At 46.7% G+C, this 17,524-nt stretch overlaps 1 protein-coding gene across 1 annotated transcript in view; it reads right to left on the reverse strand.

Moving 5' to 3' along the window:
* Positions 1–17,524, reverse strand: part of AMOTL1 (angiomotin like 1) — a 151,885-nt gene that overhangs the window by 61,675 nt on the left and 72,686 nt on the right. The window contains exons 5-6 of the mRNA XM_059186206.1: positions 5,920–6,072; positions 452–1,379 (exon numbers count right to left, since the gene is read on the reverse strand). Of these exons, the coding sequence (XP_059042189.1) occupies positions 452–1,379; positions 5,920–6,072 (1,081 nt within the window). The remainder of the gene's footprint in view (positions 1–451; positions 1,380–5,919; positions 6,073–17,524) is intronic.

Below are 17,524 nucleotides of genomic sequence, written 5' to 3' on the forward strand. Positions count from 1 at the left end.
AGATTTCTATGGCCCTTTTAGCTCCACTGTTCTAGAATTCAGACTACGTTTTCCTTTCAAATCTATAATGAAGAATAGCTCCATAAAACCCCACGGCAATAATAAGCTCCAGGAGTCTGGACACTGTCCACAGAGACAGCCAGGAAAACTGCCGCTTTGCCTGGCCACTAGGCAGAGCTCCCAAGGATGGCCAGAGACCGAGGCTCCTCCCCTCAACTCATAAATCCCCGATCGCCTTCTGCTACATTTGGAGACAATCCTCTATTGATCTGTGTTCTGTTTCACTCTACGTATTCTGGTCCAGAAGTGCCTTATTAAGTATCACGCGCAAGGGAGAAAAAAAAAAAAAACCTAATGGCTGAAACCCAACCCGCCTTGAAAATAACAAGCTCGGAGAACATGATCTCGAAATCTCGAAAAGCCAGGTTAAACCCATGGGCCTGAGAATCACCTGGTCACCCCATACTCTGGGGGCGGCTGGTACCGCAGGACGGCCACTTCTGTTCTCGCGGGCTGAGGGGCGGGGTACGGCTTGACCATCTCGTGCAGCATCGCTGGGTGCTGGTCGCTGTAGAAGAGTCCGTGCTCCTGGCTCTTGCTGACGGGGGACACCATCTGCTTGGTCTTGTAGGGGTACTCGGGCGGAGGACCCCGGGGGTCCAGCACTTTCCCCGCGGGCTGGGCGGGGGAGGGTCCCCCTCCTGCCTTGAACCCCTTTCCGTTGCCAGAGCCAGGGAGGTGCTGCTTAGCACCGTTCCTCTCCAATGACAGCTGCATGATCCTCTCGCTGAGAGAGCGCACGTGGCCCTGCTTGAGCTCCTTCAGCGCCTCATCCTTGTGCGCCTGCCCGCTGCTGGCGCGGCTCACCGTGGGCCTGCCCTCGGTCCGGGCCTTCTGACCGCCGGCCCCGGCCATGTAGTAACTGTGCCCGACAGTCCCCTGCGGCGGCGGTGGCGGCGGTGGCTGCTGCCCCCGAAAGAACTGGGACTGCGCCTTGGCCTCCTCGTACGTGGGCAGCTCCTCGTTGTTCTGTTGAGGCTGCGGGGGCCGCACCTGCTTCTCCATCGCCGTGTTGTCCACCTGGTGTTCCTGACCCTGTGGCTCCTGGCGCGCCGCCTGGTAGACCATTGGTGGGTCTTCTGGAGCGAGGTTTTCCGTGGAAGAAAAGCTGTTCGTGGGGTGGGCGGGTCCTGCGCTCCCTGTGGCCTGGTGCTGAATGGCCAGCAAGTTCATGTTCTCGGTCGGGGTGCCATACCGCAGTTGTTCCTGGATCAGCCGCTGTAACACTGTCCCAGCGGCCGCATCCTCGGAACCTCTCATCTCCACCTCTGACGTCCGCAGGAGGCTTGGGGGCTGGAAGTGACACGGGGGCTCCTCAACTAGAAGGCAAACAGAGGGAAAAGGGTGTCAGGATGTGCCATGGGGACACGGGTCTGGATCTACACGCTGAGTAATTAACATGGTACCTACCGTAGCCTTTATTCTTTTTATTTTATTTTATTTTATCATTTTATATATTTATTTACCTACTTATTGATTTTTACAGATTATTTATTTATTTGAGAGAGAGAGTGCACGGGGGGAGGAACAGAGGGACAGAGGCTCAGCAGGGAGCCTGATGTGGGGTTCAAACCCAGGACCCTCAGATCATGACCTGAGCTGAAGGCACCCAGGCCACCCAGGTGCCTGCTACAGTAGCCTTTAAAGACAACATTTCAAATACACTGCCACCTCCGTTTACCCTGAGTGTCTCAGGGAAGTGTTGCTCCCACTCACAGCGAGGCTACTACCCTCCATTCCCTCATCTCCTGCTTCCTCCTGGACCTTGCTGTCCTTCACCCCCTCCCTTTCCTTTAAACTCCCTGCTGGCTCCTTGCCTTCCTCATAGAAACATGCCAAATCTTTCCCATCTTTAAAAAAAAAAAAAAAATGGAAGAAAAAAAAAAAAAAAAAAAACCAACAAGATCAAACAAAAAGGAATCCCCTTTTCTTGGCCCAACCACATACCTCTAACTGCCTCTGTGCATCTGTACTCCTGTTCTCTTCTGATTGTCCTCGGTAAGCAGTCTACACTCCCCGTCTCCTCTTGCCAAATGCCCCATTTGCCACTCTCCCTAAAGTTCTGATTAACTACCAAGCCCAGCGAGAATATTCCATCTCCCGTATGACACACCTCACCTGTCGGAAGCATTTCAGACTTGTCATGGTGAGCATCTCCTTCCTGAAGTGCTTCCTGAAGCATCCAGGTCTCCCACCTCCAACCCCTGCCCTGGTTCCAGCTCCTGCCTCTCTGGGCACTTCTTCTCTGGCCCCCTCTTTTTCACCCGCCTCTTAAATTCTGGTTATTTCCCACAGCTCTGCCCTGAAAGCTCTCCCACCATCACTCAACAGAATCTCCCAGGCCATCACACCGGCCACCCGTCTTTGAAGACTGATTCATGACCTACATCTACCGCCCCCAGCAGACGGCCCCGTTGGCTCGCCACACTCAACATGTCCTCCCAGCCCCCAGCACTTACCCACCAAACCCCATATCCCTCCCTTATCTACTCCTAGCCAAGCCAGAAACCTGGGCGTTTTCCAAAGTTCCTTCTCCTCCCTTACCTCTAGCATCCAGTATTAGCCTGCCAACTCTACCTCTTAAATACCTCTCCTAACCTTTTTCATTCCCCTCCAGTCCCCAAGTGTATTATTGATAACCACAATGTAACCGTAAGAGCCATTTTAAAAGTACATATGATGCACCAGGTACTGTGCTAAATTCTCTCCACATGTTATTTCGTTTATCCCTCAGATAATCATATGAGGCACATATGATCATACGAGACAGATATCATTTCCCCTATCTCACAGATGAGGAGAGAGGCTCAGAGAAGGCGAATGACAGGGGTTACAGAGGTAGGAAGAGCCAGAGTTGGGATCTGACTCATTCTACAAAAAAAGCTGTATTTATTCCACAACACTGCAAAGCCCATGGTGTCTCATACCCAGACAATTCCAGCAGCCTCTTATCTATTTTTCTGACACTCGGTCCCACCTCCAAACCCACCCGGGAGACCTCAACCTATCTTCCACGTTACCCTGAAAGACTGTTCAACTAGGAAAACCTAACTATATCACTCCTCTGCACAAAATTCCTCAGTAGTGAATTACAAGATGAAACTGACATCCTACCCTAGGCTGCAGCAGGTAGGGGGAACCAGCAACAGTTCAGGCCACCACCACTACCTCCCCTCCCAGGCCACCCCTCGGTGCGTGAGTCCAGCAGTACCTAAGACCACATAGCTCCCAGACACGCGAGTTCTCTCCCGCCTCTAGGATTTCACTCATGTTCTTCCCTCTGCCAAGAGGGATGCACCTCACCAGGTCTTCTTGGGAAATTCCTAGACATGCTTCAAATGAGGGCTCACAGCTACTCTGGAGTATAACTTGTCCCACTGCAGCCCAGCAGACTTGACCCCTACTCCTAAGTGCCTTCTCCATTCGTACAGATCACCATTAGAACCGTTATCGCTCTAGACAGCAGCAATTATTTATCCAAGACTCTCAGCTTCTTAAAGGCAAGGATCCTGCCAACCCATCCCGGTCTCGCTAGTGCACAGAACCCAGTGTGCATGTAACGGGGGATCAAACATTTAAGAACTCCTGCATGAGTGCAGGAAAATCTGTCCATTTCACAATACTAGTAAGTAGTGTATTGAGGAAATTACATAGCAGTAAGTAAAAATTCTAGCACTTACTACAGGTGTGACCTTGAGCAAATCACTATCTCTGAGCTCAATCTCCTCATGGGTAAAGAGAGGGAACTGAACTAGATCATCGCCAAGGAGCCTCACTTCTATAATCCCAGGCAATGATGGCTCTGTTTCTATATATACACAGAATACCTCGTCTCCCCCCAAACCATCTTTCTTCCCCAAGGCTGCCTTTTTGTTTGTTTGTGTTTTCTGTAATTGGCAGCCTTACCCTGTAAGCCATCCAGACAGAAATTTCAGAGGTACTTTTGGCCCTTTATCTCTTTTTCTCTTCACATTTGATCAAGTGCCAAACTAGTTTTTCTTGGTCCAGTAAAATGAGAAAAAATAAAGGTGGTAGTATATCGCCCATATACACGTGTGTACCACAGATGCTTGTCATTAGGTTTATGCCTCTATCTTTTTTTAGGCAAGGGCTATGAAAGGTCACATCCCTCTTACTCTTTTTGGCATTAAAATATGACAAAAGGTGACACTAGATGACATTTTTAGTGTCTTAGCGATAGTAAAAGACTGCAACCCTAATTTCCATGCCCTCAGCCACTTCCCAGGTGCCTGCTCTCCCTACCACTTGCCTTAGAGGTCTCCAATGGCCTCCTCACATCTCTTGCCTCTGGCCTCTTCTTCCAATCCACCCTGCATATATGATCTATACTCTTCTACCAGAATTCAAGAACGAGATGGCAGAGTTTTATCTGCTCTCTTCACTTGCTATCTCTGCAGTGCCTAGAACACAACCCTGATGCACAGAAGGCATTCAGAAAATAATTGTCCTGCAACTTCAAGAACTTTACAGACTGGGTCCTGAAGCTCATGACCAGAACTCTGATCACACAGGTCTGCCTCTCCCCTCCCCCACACCCTCCAAATCACACCCCCAAGACCTCAGGCAAGTTACTTGGCTTCTCTGAAACCCTCCCCTCTGGGAAATGGGCAGACTTCATTTCTACTCCATAAGACTGCATGTGCAGTAAGTTCGAACTTATTCCCTACTTCCCAAGAAGGTATACTGTAACTAAGATATAAGCCCAAAACTCAGCAATAAAAAATTTCAAACACGAGAAACAGGTTTTTGGAAGTCCATGTAAGATGAATTGCCAAAGAACTATAATAAGCAATGAAGAACCCAAGGAAAGAGAGATCAGTGTGGGCTTCGGTGGGCCACACACTCACTGTGAAAATCTTCCCCACCAACCAGTTACATCCAGGCCTTCAGACAGGTGCTGGAGGTAGAAGGTAAAGAGAACACAGTCCCTGCCCTCAGGATAACTGTTATGAAAGGCTTGTGGCACAAGCGAATTCACATAAAAATAAACATTGTAAACAACTTGAGTAAAAATGCAAATAAAAAGACAAATGTATTTCCAAAAGATAATGACTTGGGGGAGAGGGGTTCTCCTCAAGCGTGAAAACTACTGAATTTCCTTTTCATAAGCACATTTGCCAAGAACCAGGAGATCCCTCCCTACAGTGCTTTTTGTTTTGTTTTTGTTTTAAGATTTTTTTTATTTGACAGAGAGAAGGAGAGAGAGAGCACACAAGCAAGGGTAAGAGCAGAGGGAGAGGAAGAAGCAGACTCACCATGGAGCAGGGAGCCCGATGTGGGGTTCAATCCCAGGAGCCCAGGATCATGACCTGAGTCAAGGGCAAATGCCCAACCGACTGAGCCTCCCAGGCACCCCTCCTTCAGTGGTTTTAAAGATTCCCTTCTAGTTTTACCAATTTCAAATGCCCTCAAAAATAGGCAAGAAATTCTCACACAGGAATCAGTTCCCTGCCTACTATAGCTTTGAATTTCTTCTGAACTTCTCAATTATTTGCAGAAAGAGATAAAAGTAAAAGCAAAGGAGGAGGGAAAAGTTCTGGAAAAAAATACTACAAAAATGTATATAGGAATTGGAGAAAAATTAGGGAATAAATGGTATGACTCTTAAGTTCCTACATAAGAACTCTGTCTGTTGAGAGTCACATATTATTATAAAACAGTCTACTGACACCAGAGCACAAACATTAAGAATAAGACACCCACCACTAAAAAGACAATCAATAATACAACTGGCCGGTTTGTAAAACAAGGACAGAAAAAAAATTAAGCAAAAGGCTAAAAATCAGAAACATATGATCATCCTGTTTTTCCAACCGAAATGCCAGTAAAAGGACTTACCAACTTTTTCCCTGATGCTACTACCGTTTGCCTCCACTGTCAAAGCAGATGGTTCACGCCTCCCAGAATAGAGCTGGAAGTCAGGGAAAAAGTAGTTGGGGTCTTCCAGAATCGGGGCGGGACTACCGGGGCTGTAACAAACAGGAGGGGGACCTGGGGAAGAAGCAAAGTGCCTATTAGTGCCAATGAAGTCCTCCTCTCCCTCCTTCCTGTGTGACTCACCAGAGCCCACGAGGCATTCTCCCTCACTCAACTCGGAGCTGTCTTTTTGATTCAGAAAATTCCAAAGTTAACATTCAGAATTATCGCAAGTCCAACCACCCACCAAAATGACCCGTGAGGTCAAAATAACAATCTACAAGACACACTGAGTAAAGTCATGATGATTTCACACGACCCAGTTCCACACACCGAAAGAAATCACGCCCCCTACAGAACTGGATAAATCGCAAAGTTCGGGATGGTCAAGGCGGGGGACAGAAAGGACAGGGGTGGGGAGGCCAGAAAAGGAGATTAAAATGAGAAGAGCAGCTGTGTCACCGAAGACATAAAAGACACCAAGAGGGGCTGGCTGTGTTGCCAGACCACGTGGGAGCAAGAGCCTGTCCCAGCCCAGGACAGAGCTCGCAGCCCCACTCAAGGATTCTGGAACCCACGCGGCAGTGTGAGCCGGGGTCGTTGGGTTCTGGCTCTCTGCCGAGCACCGGCCTCTTAGCCCCAGTTTATCTGCTTTACACTCAAACCGGAATGGGCTTCCTGTTCCAATTCAACGTGACACAGTAGTAAACCCTATAGGCACTAAACATGAGATCCCACTAGTTGAGGACCCACACATTTCAAAAAGAGAGTGGCATTTTCTCATTATGGATCTGGCTCAGGAATGGCATGTGCAAGCATATAACTCTGGGTGACAGCATCTAGTCACGTGGCTCAAAATTTTAGGTGAGAATGGGGAGCAATCTGCTAATGAAACGGAAGCCTAATTAGGGGTATATATATATAAGTGTATACGCCTATAAAGGAATGTGTAGGGTGTGTGTGCATAGGTATAGGCTTCCGGTACAGAACCTAGCAAAGAACCTCTGCACTAAGCCGTTCTCATCACTACAATGAGACAGGGACCACGGTTACCAGAACCAAGATGCAGCCCCACATACAAGCTGGCCTTAGAACAGAGGACCCGGTCTCCGAAAGCACCGTGAGCTGGCGCAATGGAATGGCCGGCCAATATCAACCAATCAGAACGAGGCCCTTTCAACCAATCAAGAACCGTTCTTTCCCCCGCCCCCTCATTAGCAAATTAAACCAGCGTGGGAAGCGGAGGAGGAGCCTTATAGGCTGCAGGACTTCCTTTCTGTTCCAGCCAGTCTAACTTATCTGTCCTAGCGCTGAGTCTCCCTTCAGCTCCAGCTGTAACCCTGGTAAAGCCTTGTCTGTGCCTTTGATTTGGGGATACAGCCTCGTTTCTATCCTTGCGCAGCCCAAGAACCAGTAACAGGAACCCTGGTACAAACTGATTTTCCACAGCTTATCCAGTGGCCTGGCAAAGGAGAGCGGGTTCAACGGCTCCAGGCCACAGAGCATACGGAGAGCAATCCTTGTCCCCACATCAGCAGAGAAGGCACCAGAGATACGCCGCCTTTCACCATTTGGCTACAGGCCTCAATATTAGGAAAGCGCAAAAGCACTTCGCACACACCCGCAGACTGAGGGACAGGATGTCCAACCACATATCAACAATCACTTAAGACTGCTTTTTTTGTACACTTGGGTGTCCCACGCATTCCCAGAGAGTCCCGTTCCCACTGCCGCCCCCTACTCCTGGGAGCTGCAGAAAGAGCCCAGCAGATGACCAGATGGGCCCTGCAGACAGACAGGCCCGGTATCATCGCTCCACTAAGCCAAGTGAACCAAGTGAGCTCGTCCAGCCTGACGCACCCACCGAATCACGCTCTTTGTAGCTTCCTCGCCTGTCGGGCAAGATAAAATGACCAGAATGTGTGTCACTGGGTCTGCGGCAGCAGATTCCTGGGCTATATGGCAAAAATGAAAGCAAGGCCTTGCCCTTAATCCCACAGGTACATAATCCTTCCCCTCCTATGCTAGTTCAGAATCTTCACTAGGAACTCCTACAGCAAAAACTGAGGCTCTTTTCTTAGGTGAAGGCAGGGTACACGATCTACCCCACGGGGTCAAGGCTAGCTGACATGAAGAACTGGAAGGAAACGCGTGCCACAGGATAACATACGAGGGGGAATGCTGTGGGCTTTGTTAGCGTTCCCCACCCCCAGGAGCAAGGCTGGGAGAATCCACGGACACTTCCAGGTAACACTCCCACCAGGGGAGCCCCTGCAAGGCCTGGCTCCTGTCCAGGGCCCCAGGCAGGGTAGTGGTTTTAGAGCGGTGCACAGCCAATCAAGGATCCCCACGTGCTCAAAGGTGTGTTGGGCGTCTGTGAAGTTGCCCCAGGGGCTACATAAAGACTATTTCCACATGGGGTCCTCCGGACTTCCTGACCTGCAGTAGTAACCTGCTTCTTTCAAGCCAATCTTTGTCCCAGGAAGACCACCAACACAGCTTTAGCCTACAGGGGGATAGGGGCACAAGCAATGGCAAACAGGCTAAGGCCAGCGTAATGGAGTGAGCTCTCTATAGCGTCTCCCTCTTGGGGGGTGCGCGGGCAGGTCCTAGGGCTCCTGACAGAGGGCCAGGGATCTGTCCGTGATGTGCGCCACAAAGGGTGAAGTTCTGGAATTCTGGCTGGAGCAGTCGACATTTCTGTCTCATCTTGGCTCTGATCCATCTCACCAAGAACGGTCCGCTTCTTTACCAAATCCACCTCTCTGTGTCAACAAGAAGAATCCTGTGGGGCTCTCTCTGAGAGTGACTGCTTCTGGCTTATTTCTGAAGCTCACTTCCCATTATGGTTTTATGGTGTTACTTTCTTTGTACCTGTCCCGAAGCCTTTAGGTAATGCAACCCTGGACAAGACTTTTTTTTCCCCCTTACTCAATATAGCCGTAACAAAGGACCTCATTATTGAAGGGAAAATGACGCGAGTTTTCTGGGGGTAGGCAAGAGGCAGAAGAACCCTGGTGACCTCATCTGCTTCACCTCCACTACAACGTTTCTTCCCTGAGATCAGATCTTGAATCTGTAAAGAGGCTAATAGAACAGGCTCAGAAGTATCCTTTATGTTTAGATACCAGAAGACATTCCAACAGTCACTCGCCTATCACCCAGGACTCACAGAGCTGGGAAATCTCCTGTCCTTAAATCTCACTTCTCAGCTTGCCATTTGCTGGCACATACTGTTCTAGCTACAGCTTCAAGGCCAAATTCTGTTTGGATTTCAAGGCTGCCTACTACAGTTACCCACCCTACTGCCAACAGCCTTAATGGTCCACTTGGCCTCCCCACATCCCGTGATCATGTCACCCCATTTTCCAAGTTCCAGCTGGGAATCCCATCCCCTGACCTCACACTCCACTCCCCAAGTCCTTCACAGTTCACCCCAACAAACTCACTATACTTCCTGTCGAACACCCCCCCACGCACATAATGGCTTTCCTTCCCTCAACTATGGCAGCAATTATGAGGTGAAGCCCACAACTTAGCATTTAAACATCAACTACCGGGCGCCTGGGTGGCTCAGTGGTTTAAAGCCTCTGCCTTCAGCTCAGGTCATGATCTCAGGGTCCTGGGATTGAGCCCCGCATCGGGCTTTCTGCTCAGTAGGGAGCCTGCTTCCCCCTCTCTCTCTATCTGCCTCTCTGCCTACTTGTGATTTCTGTCAAATAAATAAATAAAATCTTTAAATAAATAAATAAATAAACATCAACTACCTAGTATTTTACAGCAGTCATTTAAAGATTTTTTTATTTATTTATTTATTTGACAGACAGAGATCACAGGTAGGCGGGGGGGGGGGGGGGGGGGGCGGGGAAGCAGGCTCCCTGCTGGGCAGAGAGCCCAATGCAGGGCTCCATCCCAGGACCCTGGGATCATGATCTGAGCCAAAGGCAGAGGCTTTAACCCACTGAGCCACCTACGCGCCCGTTTTTCGTTTGTTGGTTTTTTCTTTTTTTTTAAGATTTTATTTATTTGAAAGAAGAAGAGCAAGCGCAAGCTGCATGAAGGGCTGAGGGAAAAGCAGACTCCCTACTGAGGGGGAGCCAGAGGTGGAGCTTGAACCCAGAACTCCCGGATCATGCCCTGCGGTGAAGGCAGACGCTCAGCCACCTGAGCCACCCAGGCGCCCTTGTAACAGAGATTTTAAACACAGTAACAAACAACTGTGGACTTCTACCTTCCCTTCAAAGAGCTAAGGAATTTGCTGAGTGTGCCAGCAACCTCAAAGTTAAATGTAAGCAACCAAGCCTGATTTCGGCAGATCTGGAGGCTTTTCTAGGGGAGTGGGATACTCTGCTCAGGGAGGCAGACACCCTAGAAACAATGTTTAGAAGCAGCCTCAGGAGCCCATGACTAGGGCCTGAAAAGGAAAGGCAAGTCTGTTCATAAGTCCTCTTAAGAGACCAAGCTAGCTCTTCTGAGTTAGCGGATTCCCACTTCAGGAGCCTGAGATCGGTGTGAAGCAAAGACAGGTGAGAGCACCCTGTTCTAGAACATTTGCACACAACACACAGTTTTAAACAGGAAGCAGAATCTCCATGCACTGGAAGAGCTCTTCCCCAAGGAACCATTATCTGAAACCCAAGATGGGGGTGGGGATGGGGACGGGTGGGAGGGAGGAAGATTTCCAAGATTCCCAACCCTTGTATGATAATCATCTTTCTTGGCACCGAATGTGGATTCTAATCCCTGAACCAATCTGTCTGTTGTAGAAAACAAGTTAAATAATAAATACACACTAGCTACTTAATTTAGACTTTCTCAAAGTGGAATTTGTGATTAATAACGTTAAAGCCGTGCGAAGTTTAACTTTGTAATGCTTATTTAGAAATATCCGAGATACTATCAGTGTGAGCCAAAATGCAGAATGTATGCTTAACCTTTAAAGTAACAATTGAGTTCAGCAGGGCACTGTGCTAGGAGCTAAAAACACCAAGAAATGAGTAAGAACATCCGTGGTCTCAGGATATTATGACCTATATACAACTACCCGAATTTCCCTGCAGACTCAGTGCTCTCCCAAAGGGACACACAGTTACCCGGAAGTAATTCATCCCTACCTGTTGCCTAGGAAGGCAAGACAGAGCTGAAATAACAAGGAATAAGAGACAGGTGAGTGGAACAGGCAAAAATGAGGAGGATATTACTTCCCTGGGGCGTGAGGAGAGGGTGCTAAGGAGGAGAGAGCAACACAATGTGGTTCAAGGAGAAGCACAGAGCCTGAGTCATGGAAGCCTTTCATCTCTAAAAGGAATGGCGAGTTCCGTGTCACTCGGGTATGGGTAGGGAGCAGGATGACTCAGAAGTCAGTATTTAAGGGAGCTTCTTAAAAGCTTTGTAAATTTTAGTACATTATTTTCCTAACACTACAGAAATGCAAAATAATTTCGAGATTAGGTGATCCAACTGCCAACTGCTACAACCATATTCCTGAGTCAATCACCTCTAATTAAATGCTTTTAGCGTTAGGGAACCCTGAACTCACTACGTAAACCTTGGGGTAGGTTCTATCTCCCATTACGAAGCCGGAAGGTTATAGCAACTAGGACACCCTCAGCTCGGTCAGCTGGATTTTCCATCCAAAGACTTTGAATCTTGACGAAATGACACAAAGACAAAGGGTGTTGATCAAATGCCGGCAGTACCATTACCACAGCAGTCCGGGGGCAGCCGTGGTTGGCCCTGCAGGCCCATGCTCACAAGACAGACAGCACATCCCTGGCTGGGTTCCCGGTGAATTATCACCTCGGCTCCTGCCCATTTTCTGGGCCTTCCTGTCCATTTGTGAGCTGACGGATATACTTCCGATAAATCCCTCTTTTTGCTTACGTTAGCCAAAATCACTTTGTGCTTACAATCAAGAACTTCTGAGAGAGATTTACATTTAAAATAATGAAATGTTCTGTCCCTTCTCATAATAACTGAGCATTGTTTATATCCCACTACGTGACTTAGCACCATCTGCCTTGGCTTCCAGTCACTTGCCTCTATAGCCCCAGGTATCCTTCACACAAACCCTAAAAAAACTTGAGTTCCCCCCAAAGTTTCCCTCATCCGGAGGACCTTTCCTTCCAAGTGAGTCGGAAAACTCTTACCCGGGCACAATCTAAATGCTCAGATACACATGCTGACTCTGCAGAGTCTTCTGGAGCTCTACTCTAGGGCCACCTCCTCTGTGAAGTCATCCACCCCCCCCCATATGCTTATGGGCTATTCCTCCGTGCCCCCATCATGGTCCATGCAAATTTATGCCACTGTTCAACCACCTACATATTTGGTTTATATTTTTCTCCCTCCTCCCGCCCCAGTCAACTCATAAGTTGATTAACAATTGATGATGTCTTATTTGCTTTTTTATCCCCAGTTTCTAGCAGAAACAAAATCACAGTAAATGCTCAATACACATGTATTGAATCAATAAATCATCTGCGTATGTTTACTGGACCTGGTAGTTTCTAGCACCTAAGGGGCATTGATAAATATGTATTAATGGAATTAGGGTATGTTTTAAAATCACCAGTTATAAAGATACTCTTAATTCTATAGACCTTACTTAGCTCAAAGATGATTTTGTCTTTTTCAAACTAATCAGGAGACCAAGGCTTGGTAAAAGCTACTGGGGAACAAAACAAAACAAAACAAAACACCACGAGAGAAAGCCACCTAGTGCTAAAAGAGGTTAATTACAAGTGTACATGGATACAAGTGTCCTGTTCCTACAGGGGCTCTGTATAGGAAGTAACAGCATCCCAGGGATTCTGCAGCTGGGGCACAAAATCACTCTTAGAGGAAAATGCTCCTGCATCCTGCTCCCCCTGCAGGTGACCCTTGTGTCCTGGGACTGTGCTCCAAATGCAGTCTTTGGCTCCTGCTCCTTCCATAGGTCTGGGAGCAGGAAGAGAGTCAGAAGACTCCTACGGGAACCTGTCCCTCACCCTAAGAAAAAGGAATGAGCCCAGTCTTAGCTATCACACAGAGTCAGCACAAACACATGAGAGCAGCCCATACTAAAAAGACTGTAACTACAAAGAGAAAATCATTTTTCAATTTTGGACTTTTAACAGAAAATCCAAATGCTACTTAAATACCTTGACTCAAATTGTATGTAGTATCATAATGTGTATTTCACGTTGATATATTTGGTATTTATCCTATCTAAAACTCTAAGTACCTGAACTCCAGAAATTCTTTTCTTCAGATATGTTTAAAAAAACACTTTATTAAGGTGTAATTGCCATTTAAAAAGATGTACATATTGAACGTGTATAACCGGACAAGTCGGGATAAATATGCACCCACAAAGCCATCTCCATCATCAGGGTCACAGACATACCCATCACCTGTCCCCTCCTACCTCCTCTATTCATCTGTGTGTGTGTGTTAAGAACACTGCACACATGATCGACCCTCCCAGCAAGTGTTAAGTACAAAGTACATTAATAGCTCTCAGCTCTACACCATACAGACCTCTAGAACAACGTACTCTGATAAAATAATAAGTAAGCCCTTTGCTTTACTAAATAACTGAAATTTAAATAATCTTTCTTTAATCTCAGGGCCATAATAAAGGTATCCTTGTAGGTGCCCCTGGAACAGGTTATGTTCCCACTGAGAAGAAAAAACAAAAATTAACTCACTAACATGTGAGCTCCATTGCTTAAATGTGTTTCCATCACGGCAGGCAGACAGTTAGTATTAATATTTTCTGAACAAAGGGAAACAGGATGAAAAGTCATAAAATAAACCCCAAGACACAAGACAGCAACATGAACGCATGTCTATGCTTCTCCAGTTTCCCTCTGCTGCCCGCACTGAGGAGAGAAGCAGCGGGGACACCTCTGGCCTGCGCCCAGCTTCCTCCAGCTCTTGGGGTCCTGTTGGAGAAGCCACTGCAGCTGCAGGTCAAGGTGTGTCTGCCGGGCAGCATCTCTCCCGGGGACTGGGGCTTCTTCTACTCACTCCCCTCAAAAGTCACTATGGCCTCGTAAGTGGGCTTCATGATTTAAAGCAACCAGTGTTCCCCAAGAAACAAAAACAGGCCTCCAGTATTAAGAGTAAAATCAACGGTGGCAGGAGCTCCTACTTGTTGAGGGCTTAGGAAGTATAGGGATGATACAAAAATCCCCACGTTTAATTATCACGGCCCTATTCCCATTTTGTAGCGAGGGAAACTGGGCTCACAGCAGTTAAGTAATGCCCAGAGGTAAAGAACTAGGCAGCAGCACAGACAAAATCAGAGCTCCTTCCGCGATGCCATTCTGTCATCCAAAACTCCCCCACCATGGCGCACTTCATTCTGAGTCTTTTACTCCTTCCTAATTTCTTACATTAAAATGAAGGGCGTTTTAATGATCTGCTCTTGCTTGTGGAAAATGGGGAAAGGTACTGGGAAAAGTGCTTTCCCTGAGTATACGAAGCAGAGAAGTAATCAGAGCTATTTTATTTGTGTTATTTTTCGTAAAAGCTTAGAGTAAAAATAGCACCCTCCCTGCCAATCACCAGAACACCAAGGTCCCTTCCACTTGGCTGCCTATTCTTTTTACCATGGGGTCTCCCATCAAACAATGAACCCCAAACCTGAGCTCAATTCACGTTAGCTGTGGTACATGTTAAAAATGTCACTTTCGAGCCCCGTGTTGCACCTGTCAATCAGGATCTCCACAAGTGCAGACCAGAAATGAATTCTTCGCTGTCGATTTGACTACAGGATCAGATGTAGGAAGCTGATACCTCTCTGCCGTACGAGGGCTAATACACCACGTGCACTCTGGAACAGCAGTGATAAACCGAAACTCTGTACATCGATCACATCTGAAGGCAAAGCGTGATGGGTCTGGTGAACCCCCATGAGTAAATAGAGGCAGTGACTCTTCCTAAAACAAGCCAATGAGCCTGCACTGACTCTTTTGGTAAAGAACTCTGTGGGTAAATTTGTGGTTTTTTAGTAAGTTCAGATTTGAAGTCAACAGTTTCAGCGCTCCTAGATTTCATAATTGTTTAAACCTGAACGACTGGGTCAGAGGATGTGACCATTTCAGTTACATCTAAACTATCGCGATTAAGATACATTAAAGTGACTGCAGCAAAAAATGTGTCTAGTGCACCAAGATGACATAGGCCTGTGAAAATGCCTACCTTCTTATATGACACGTGCTTGCTAAATGTGAAACAAACATCACACAGCCAACTATGCCACTGAGTCGTGTGAGATAAACCCTTGCGGAATTTTATACAGAAGGAAGGCACAGAACATAACATTATAGAGCAGGACAGGGCAAACACATTATCCCGGGTAACTCTCACATCTCTGAGAAACAGGTCTCAGTATCTCCTCTTTACCTAAACAAAAACAGAAGTGACGTGCTCTGGGTCACACAGCTCACAGCCCTAGGGCTGACATGCAAATTCAACCATGACTGTTCCAAAGCATCCCACAGAATTTCAATGTATTTTAAAACCTAGATATCTGGAGTAGTATTTGGTTTCCTTATAATTCCTAACCCTTACCAAAGACCACGCATGGGTCTGTGGACTTCATGAGCAGCAAAATGCAGAATTTCACAGTCATTCATTCACTCATTCCTTCCACAAGATCTAGGACACCGAGCATCTTCCAGGCGAGTCAGTGCCTGATACGGGGACCCAAATAAGGCAGGCTAGTGAGAGAGGCAGACACAAAGGCAGACAATTGCCCAACAGCGCACAAATGCAGTGACCCAGGCAGGCTCAAGGTAGCATGGAGTGGTAAGCAGATACCAGTCCAGGTCCATCTCAGGGCACACACACTGGATTCTGGAACTGTGCTGAGAAGCCACCCTTACCTCTTTCTTCTCATCGGCCTGGAGGTCTGGGATCACCGACATCCCCCTAAACAATCTGTCAAGAGCTACGGTTTCTCCCTAGGTCTATAAGAACATACACACACTAACTGCATGGACTTCACAACTCTATGAGGATTACCCTCGTTTCTCAGACACAGGAACTAACGCACTGTTGCCTAAAGTCACACAGTTAAAGGGCAAAACCAGGATGCAAGCCCTGGGGGTCTGACTCAGAATGTACACAGTGTTTACTCTTATACCAACAGCGCTCAAACTTTTTGGTTTTAGGATCTCTTTTATAGTCTTAAAAATTATTGAGGGCCCAATAAGCTATTGTTTATGTGGGCCATATTTATCCGTATTTATTATGTTAGAAAATGAAGCTGAGAATTATTAAAATGTATTTCATTTAAAAACAATAATAATAAATCCACGAAGTGACACGAAATATTTTTTATGGAAACTCATTTCAAAAAAAACAACTCATTTCTAAAACAAAAAGCAGTGAGAACGGTTATTATTTTATAATTCTGCAAACTGATGTCAGGCTTACAAGATTGCTGGATTCTCATATCTGCTTCTGCTGTCAGTCTATTGTGTGATTTTTAGCTGAAGCAGGGGAAGGAAATCTGGCCTCATTCAAATATGTAATTGGAAAAAGGAGCAGTATCTTGATAACCTTTCCAGATAATTGTGACTATCCTTTGAAATAATACCAAAACTCAAACAAGTGCCAATTTCTTAAAGGCGGCTGCAATGTGAAATACTAAAACTATCTCAGTGACTTCGTATTGGATATTCTTCTAAATTCTAAATTCGATCACATTGGTCCATCTTTTACTTTGGAGGGAACGTTCTTTATCCATGATTTCATAACTTCATACATTGGTCATTTGGAAAATAATGGTTCACTGAACTATGCAAATCTTCCATACATGGAAATATTTCAAGTATGTAACATCAACAAAACCACATTTGTTAATACACCATGGACTGTGATCATCAGAAAAGTCTTTTGTGTTTAGGAAGCTGTCAAGCCCATAGTGGCAAATCCAAATTTCCCAAAATTCTAATTTTCACTTGAAATTTTCTAATTTTCACTCTCCATTTCAGCACACAAGGCATTAAAAAGGTATAGCTGAGGTTGGAGATTTAATAAAACTAGTACCTGTGCTAGAGAAGAATGGTCTTAAGCAAAGCAGGCTTTTTACAGCGTGTGCTGGTGAGGGACAGACCACTAGTAGAGTTGGTGCCATGGCTTCAAACCATGCGAAGGCACATGCAGTTTCACCCAGCATTGCTTCTACACCATCAGTACAAATGTCCATGCCGTCAGAGGCACATGTGTGTTACTGTTACCATGAAGGTGGTTTTTAGGAACCCCCAGAGTTCCACAGAGCACACTCTGAGAAACATGGCTCTACAAGCTATAGCCTCTTCTATGGGGAAGGGGCCAAAAGATGGGAAACTTAAAGAGACCTTTAAGATGAAAATGGCTACAAATCAGTTATAACTGACAGCGAATCGCCTCCCTCCCAAGCAAAGAGAGGTACCCACAGGCCCCAAAAGTGGTGAAGCTTGAAGACACACAGAGGCCCTTTCATATAAAGCACTGCTTGAACTCTACTTGTCAGACGAACGAACTCCAATGA

This window comes from Mustela lutreola, chromosome 1 (genome assembly GCF_030435805.1).
Source record: "Mustela lutreola isolate mMusLut2 chromosome 1, mMusLut2.pri, whole genome shotgun sequence".
Taxonomy (NCBI): Eukaryota; Metazoa; Chordata; class Mammalia; order Carnivora; family Mustelidae; genus Mustela; species Mustela lutreola.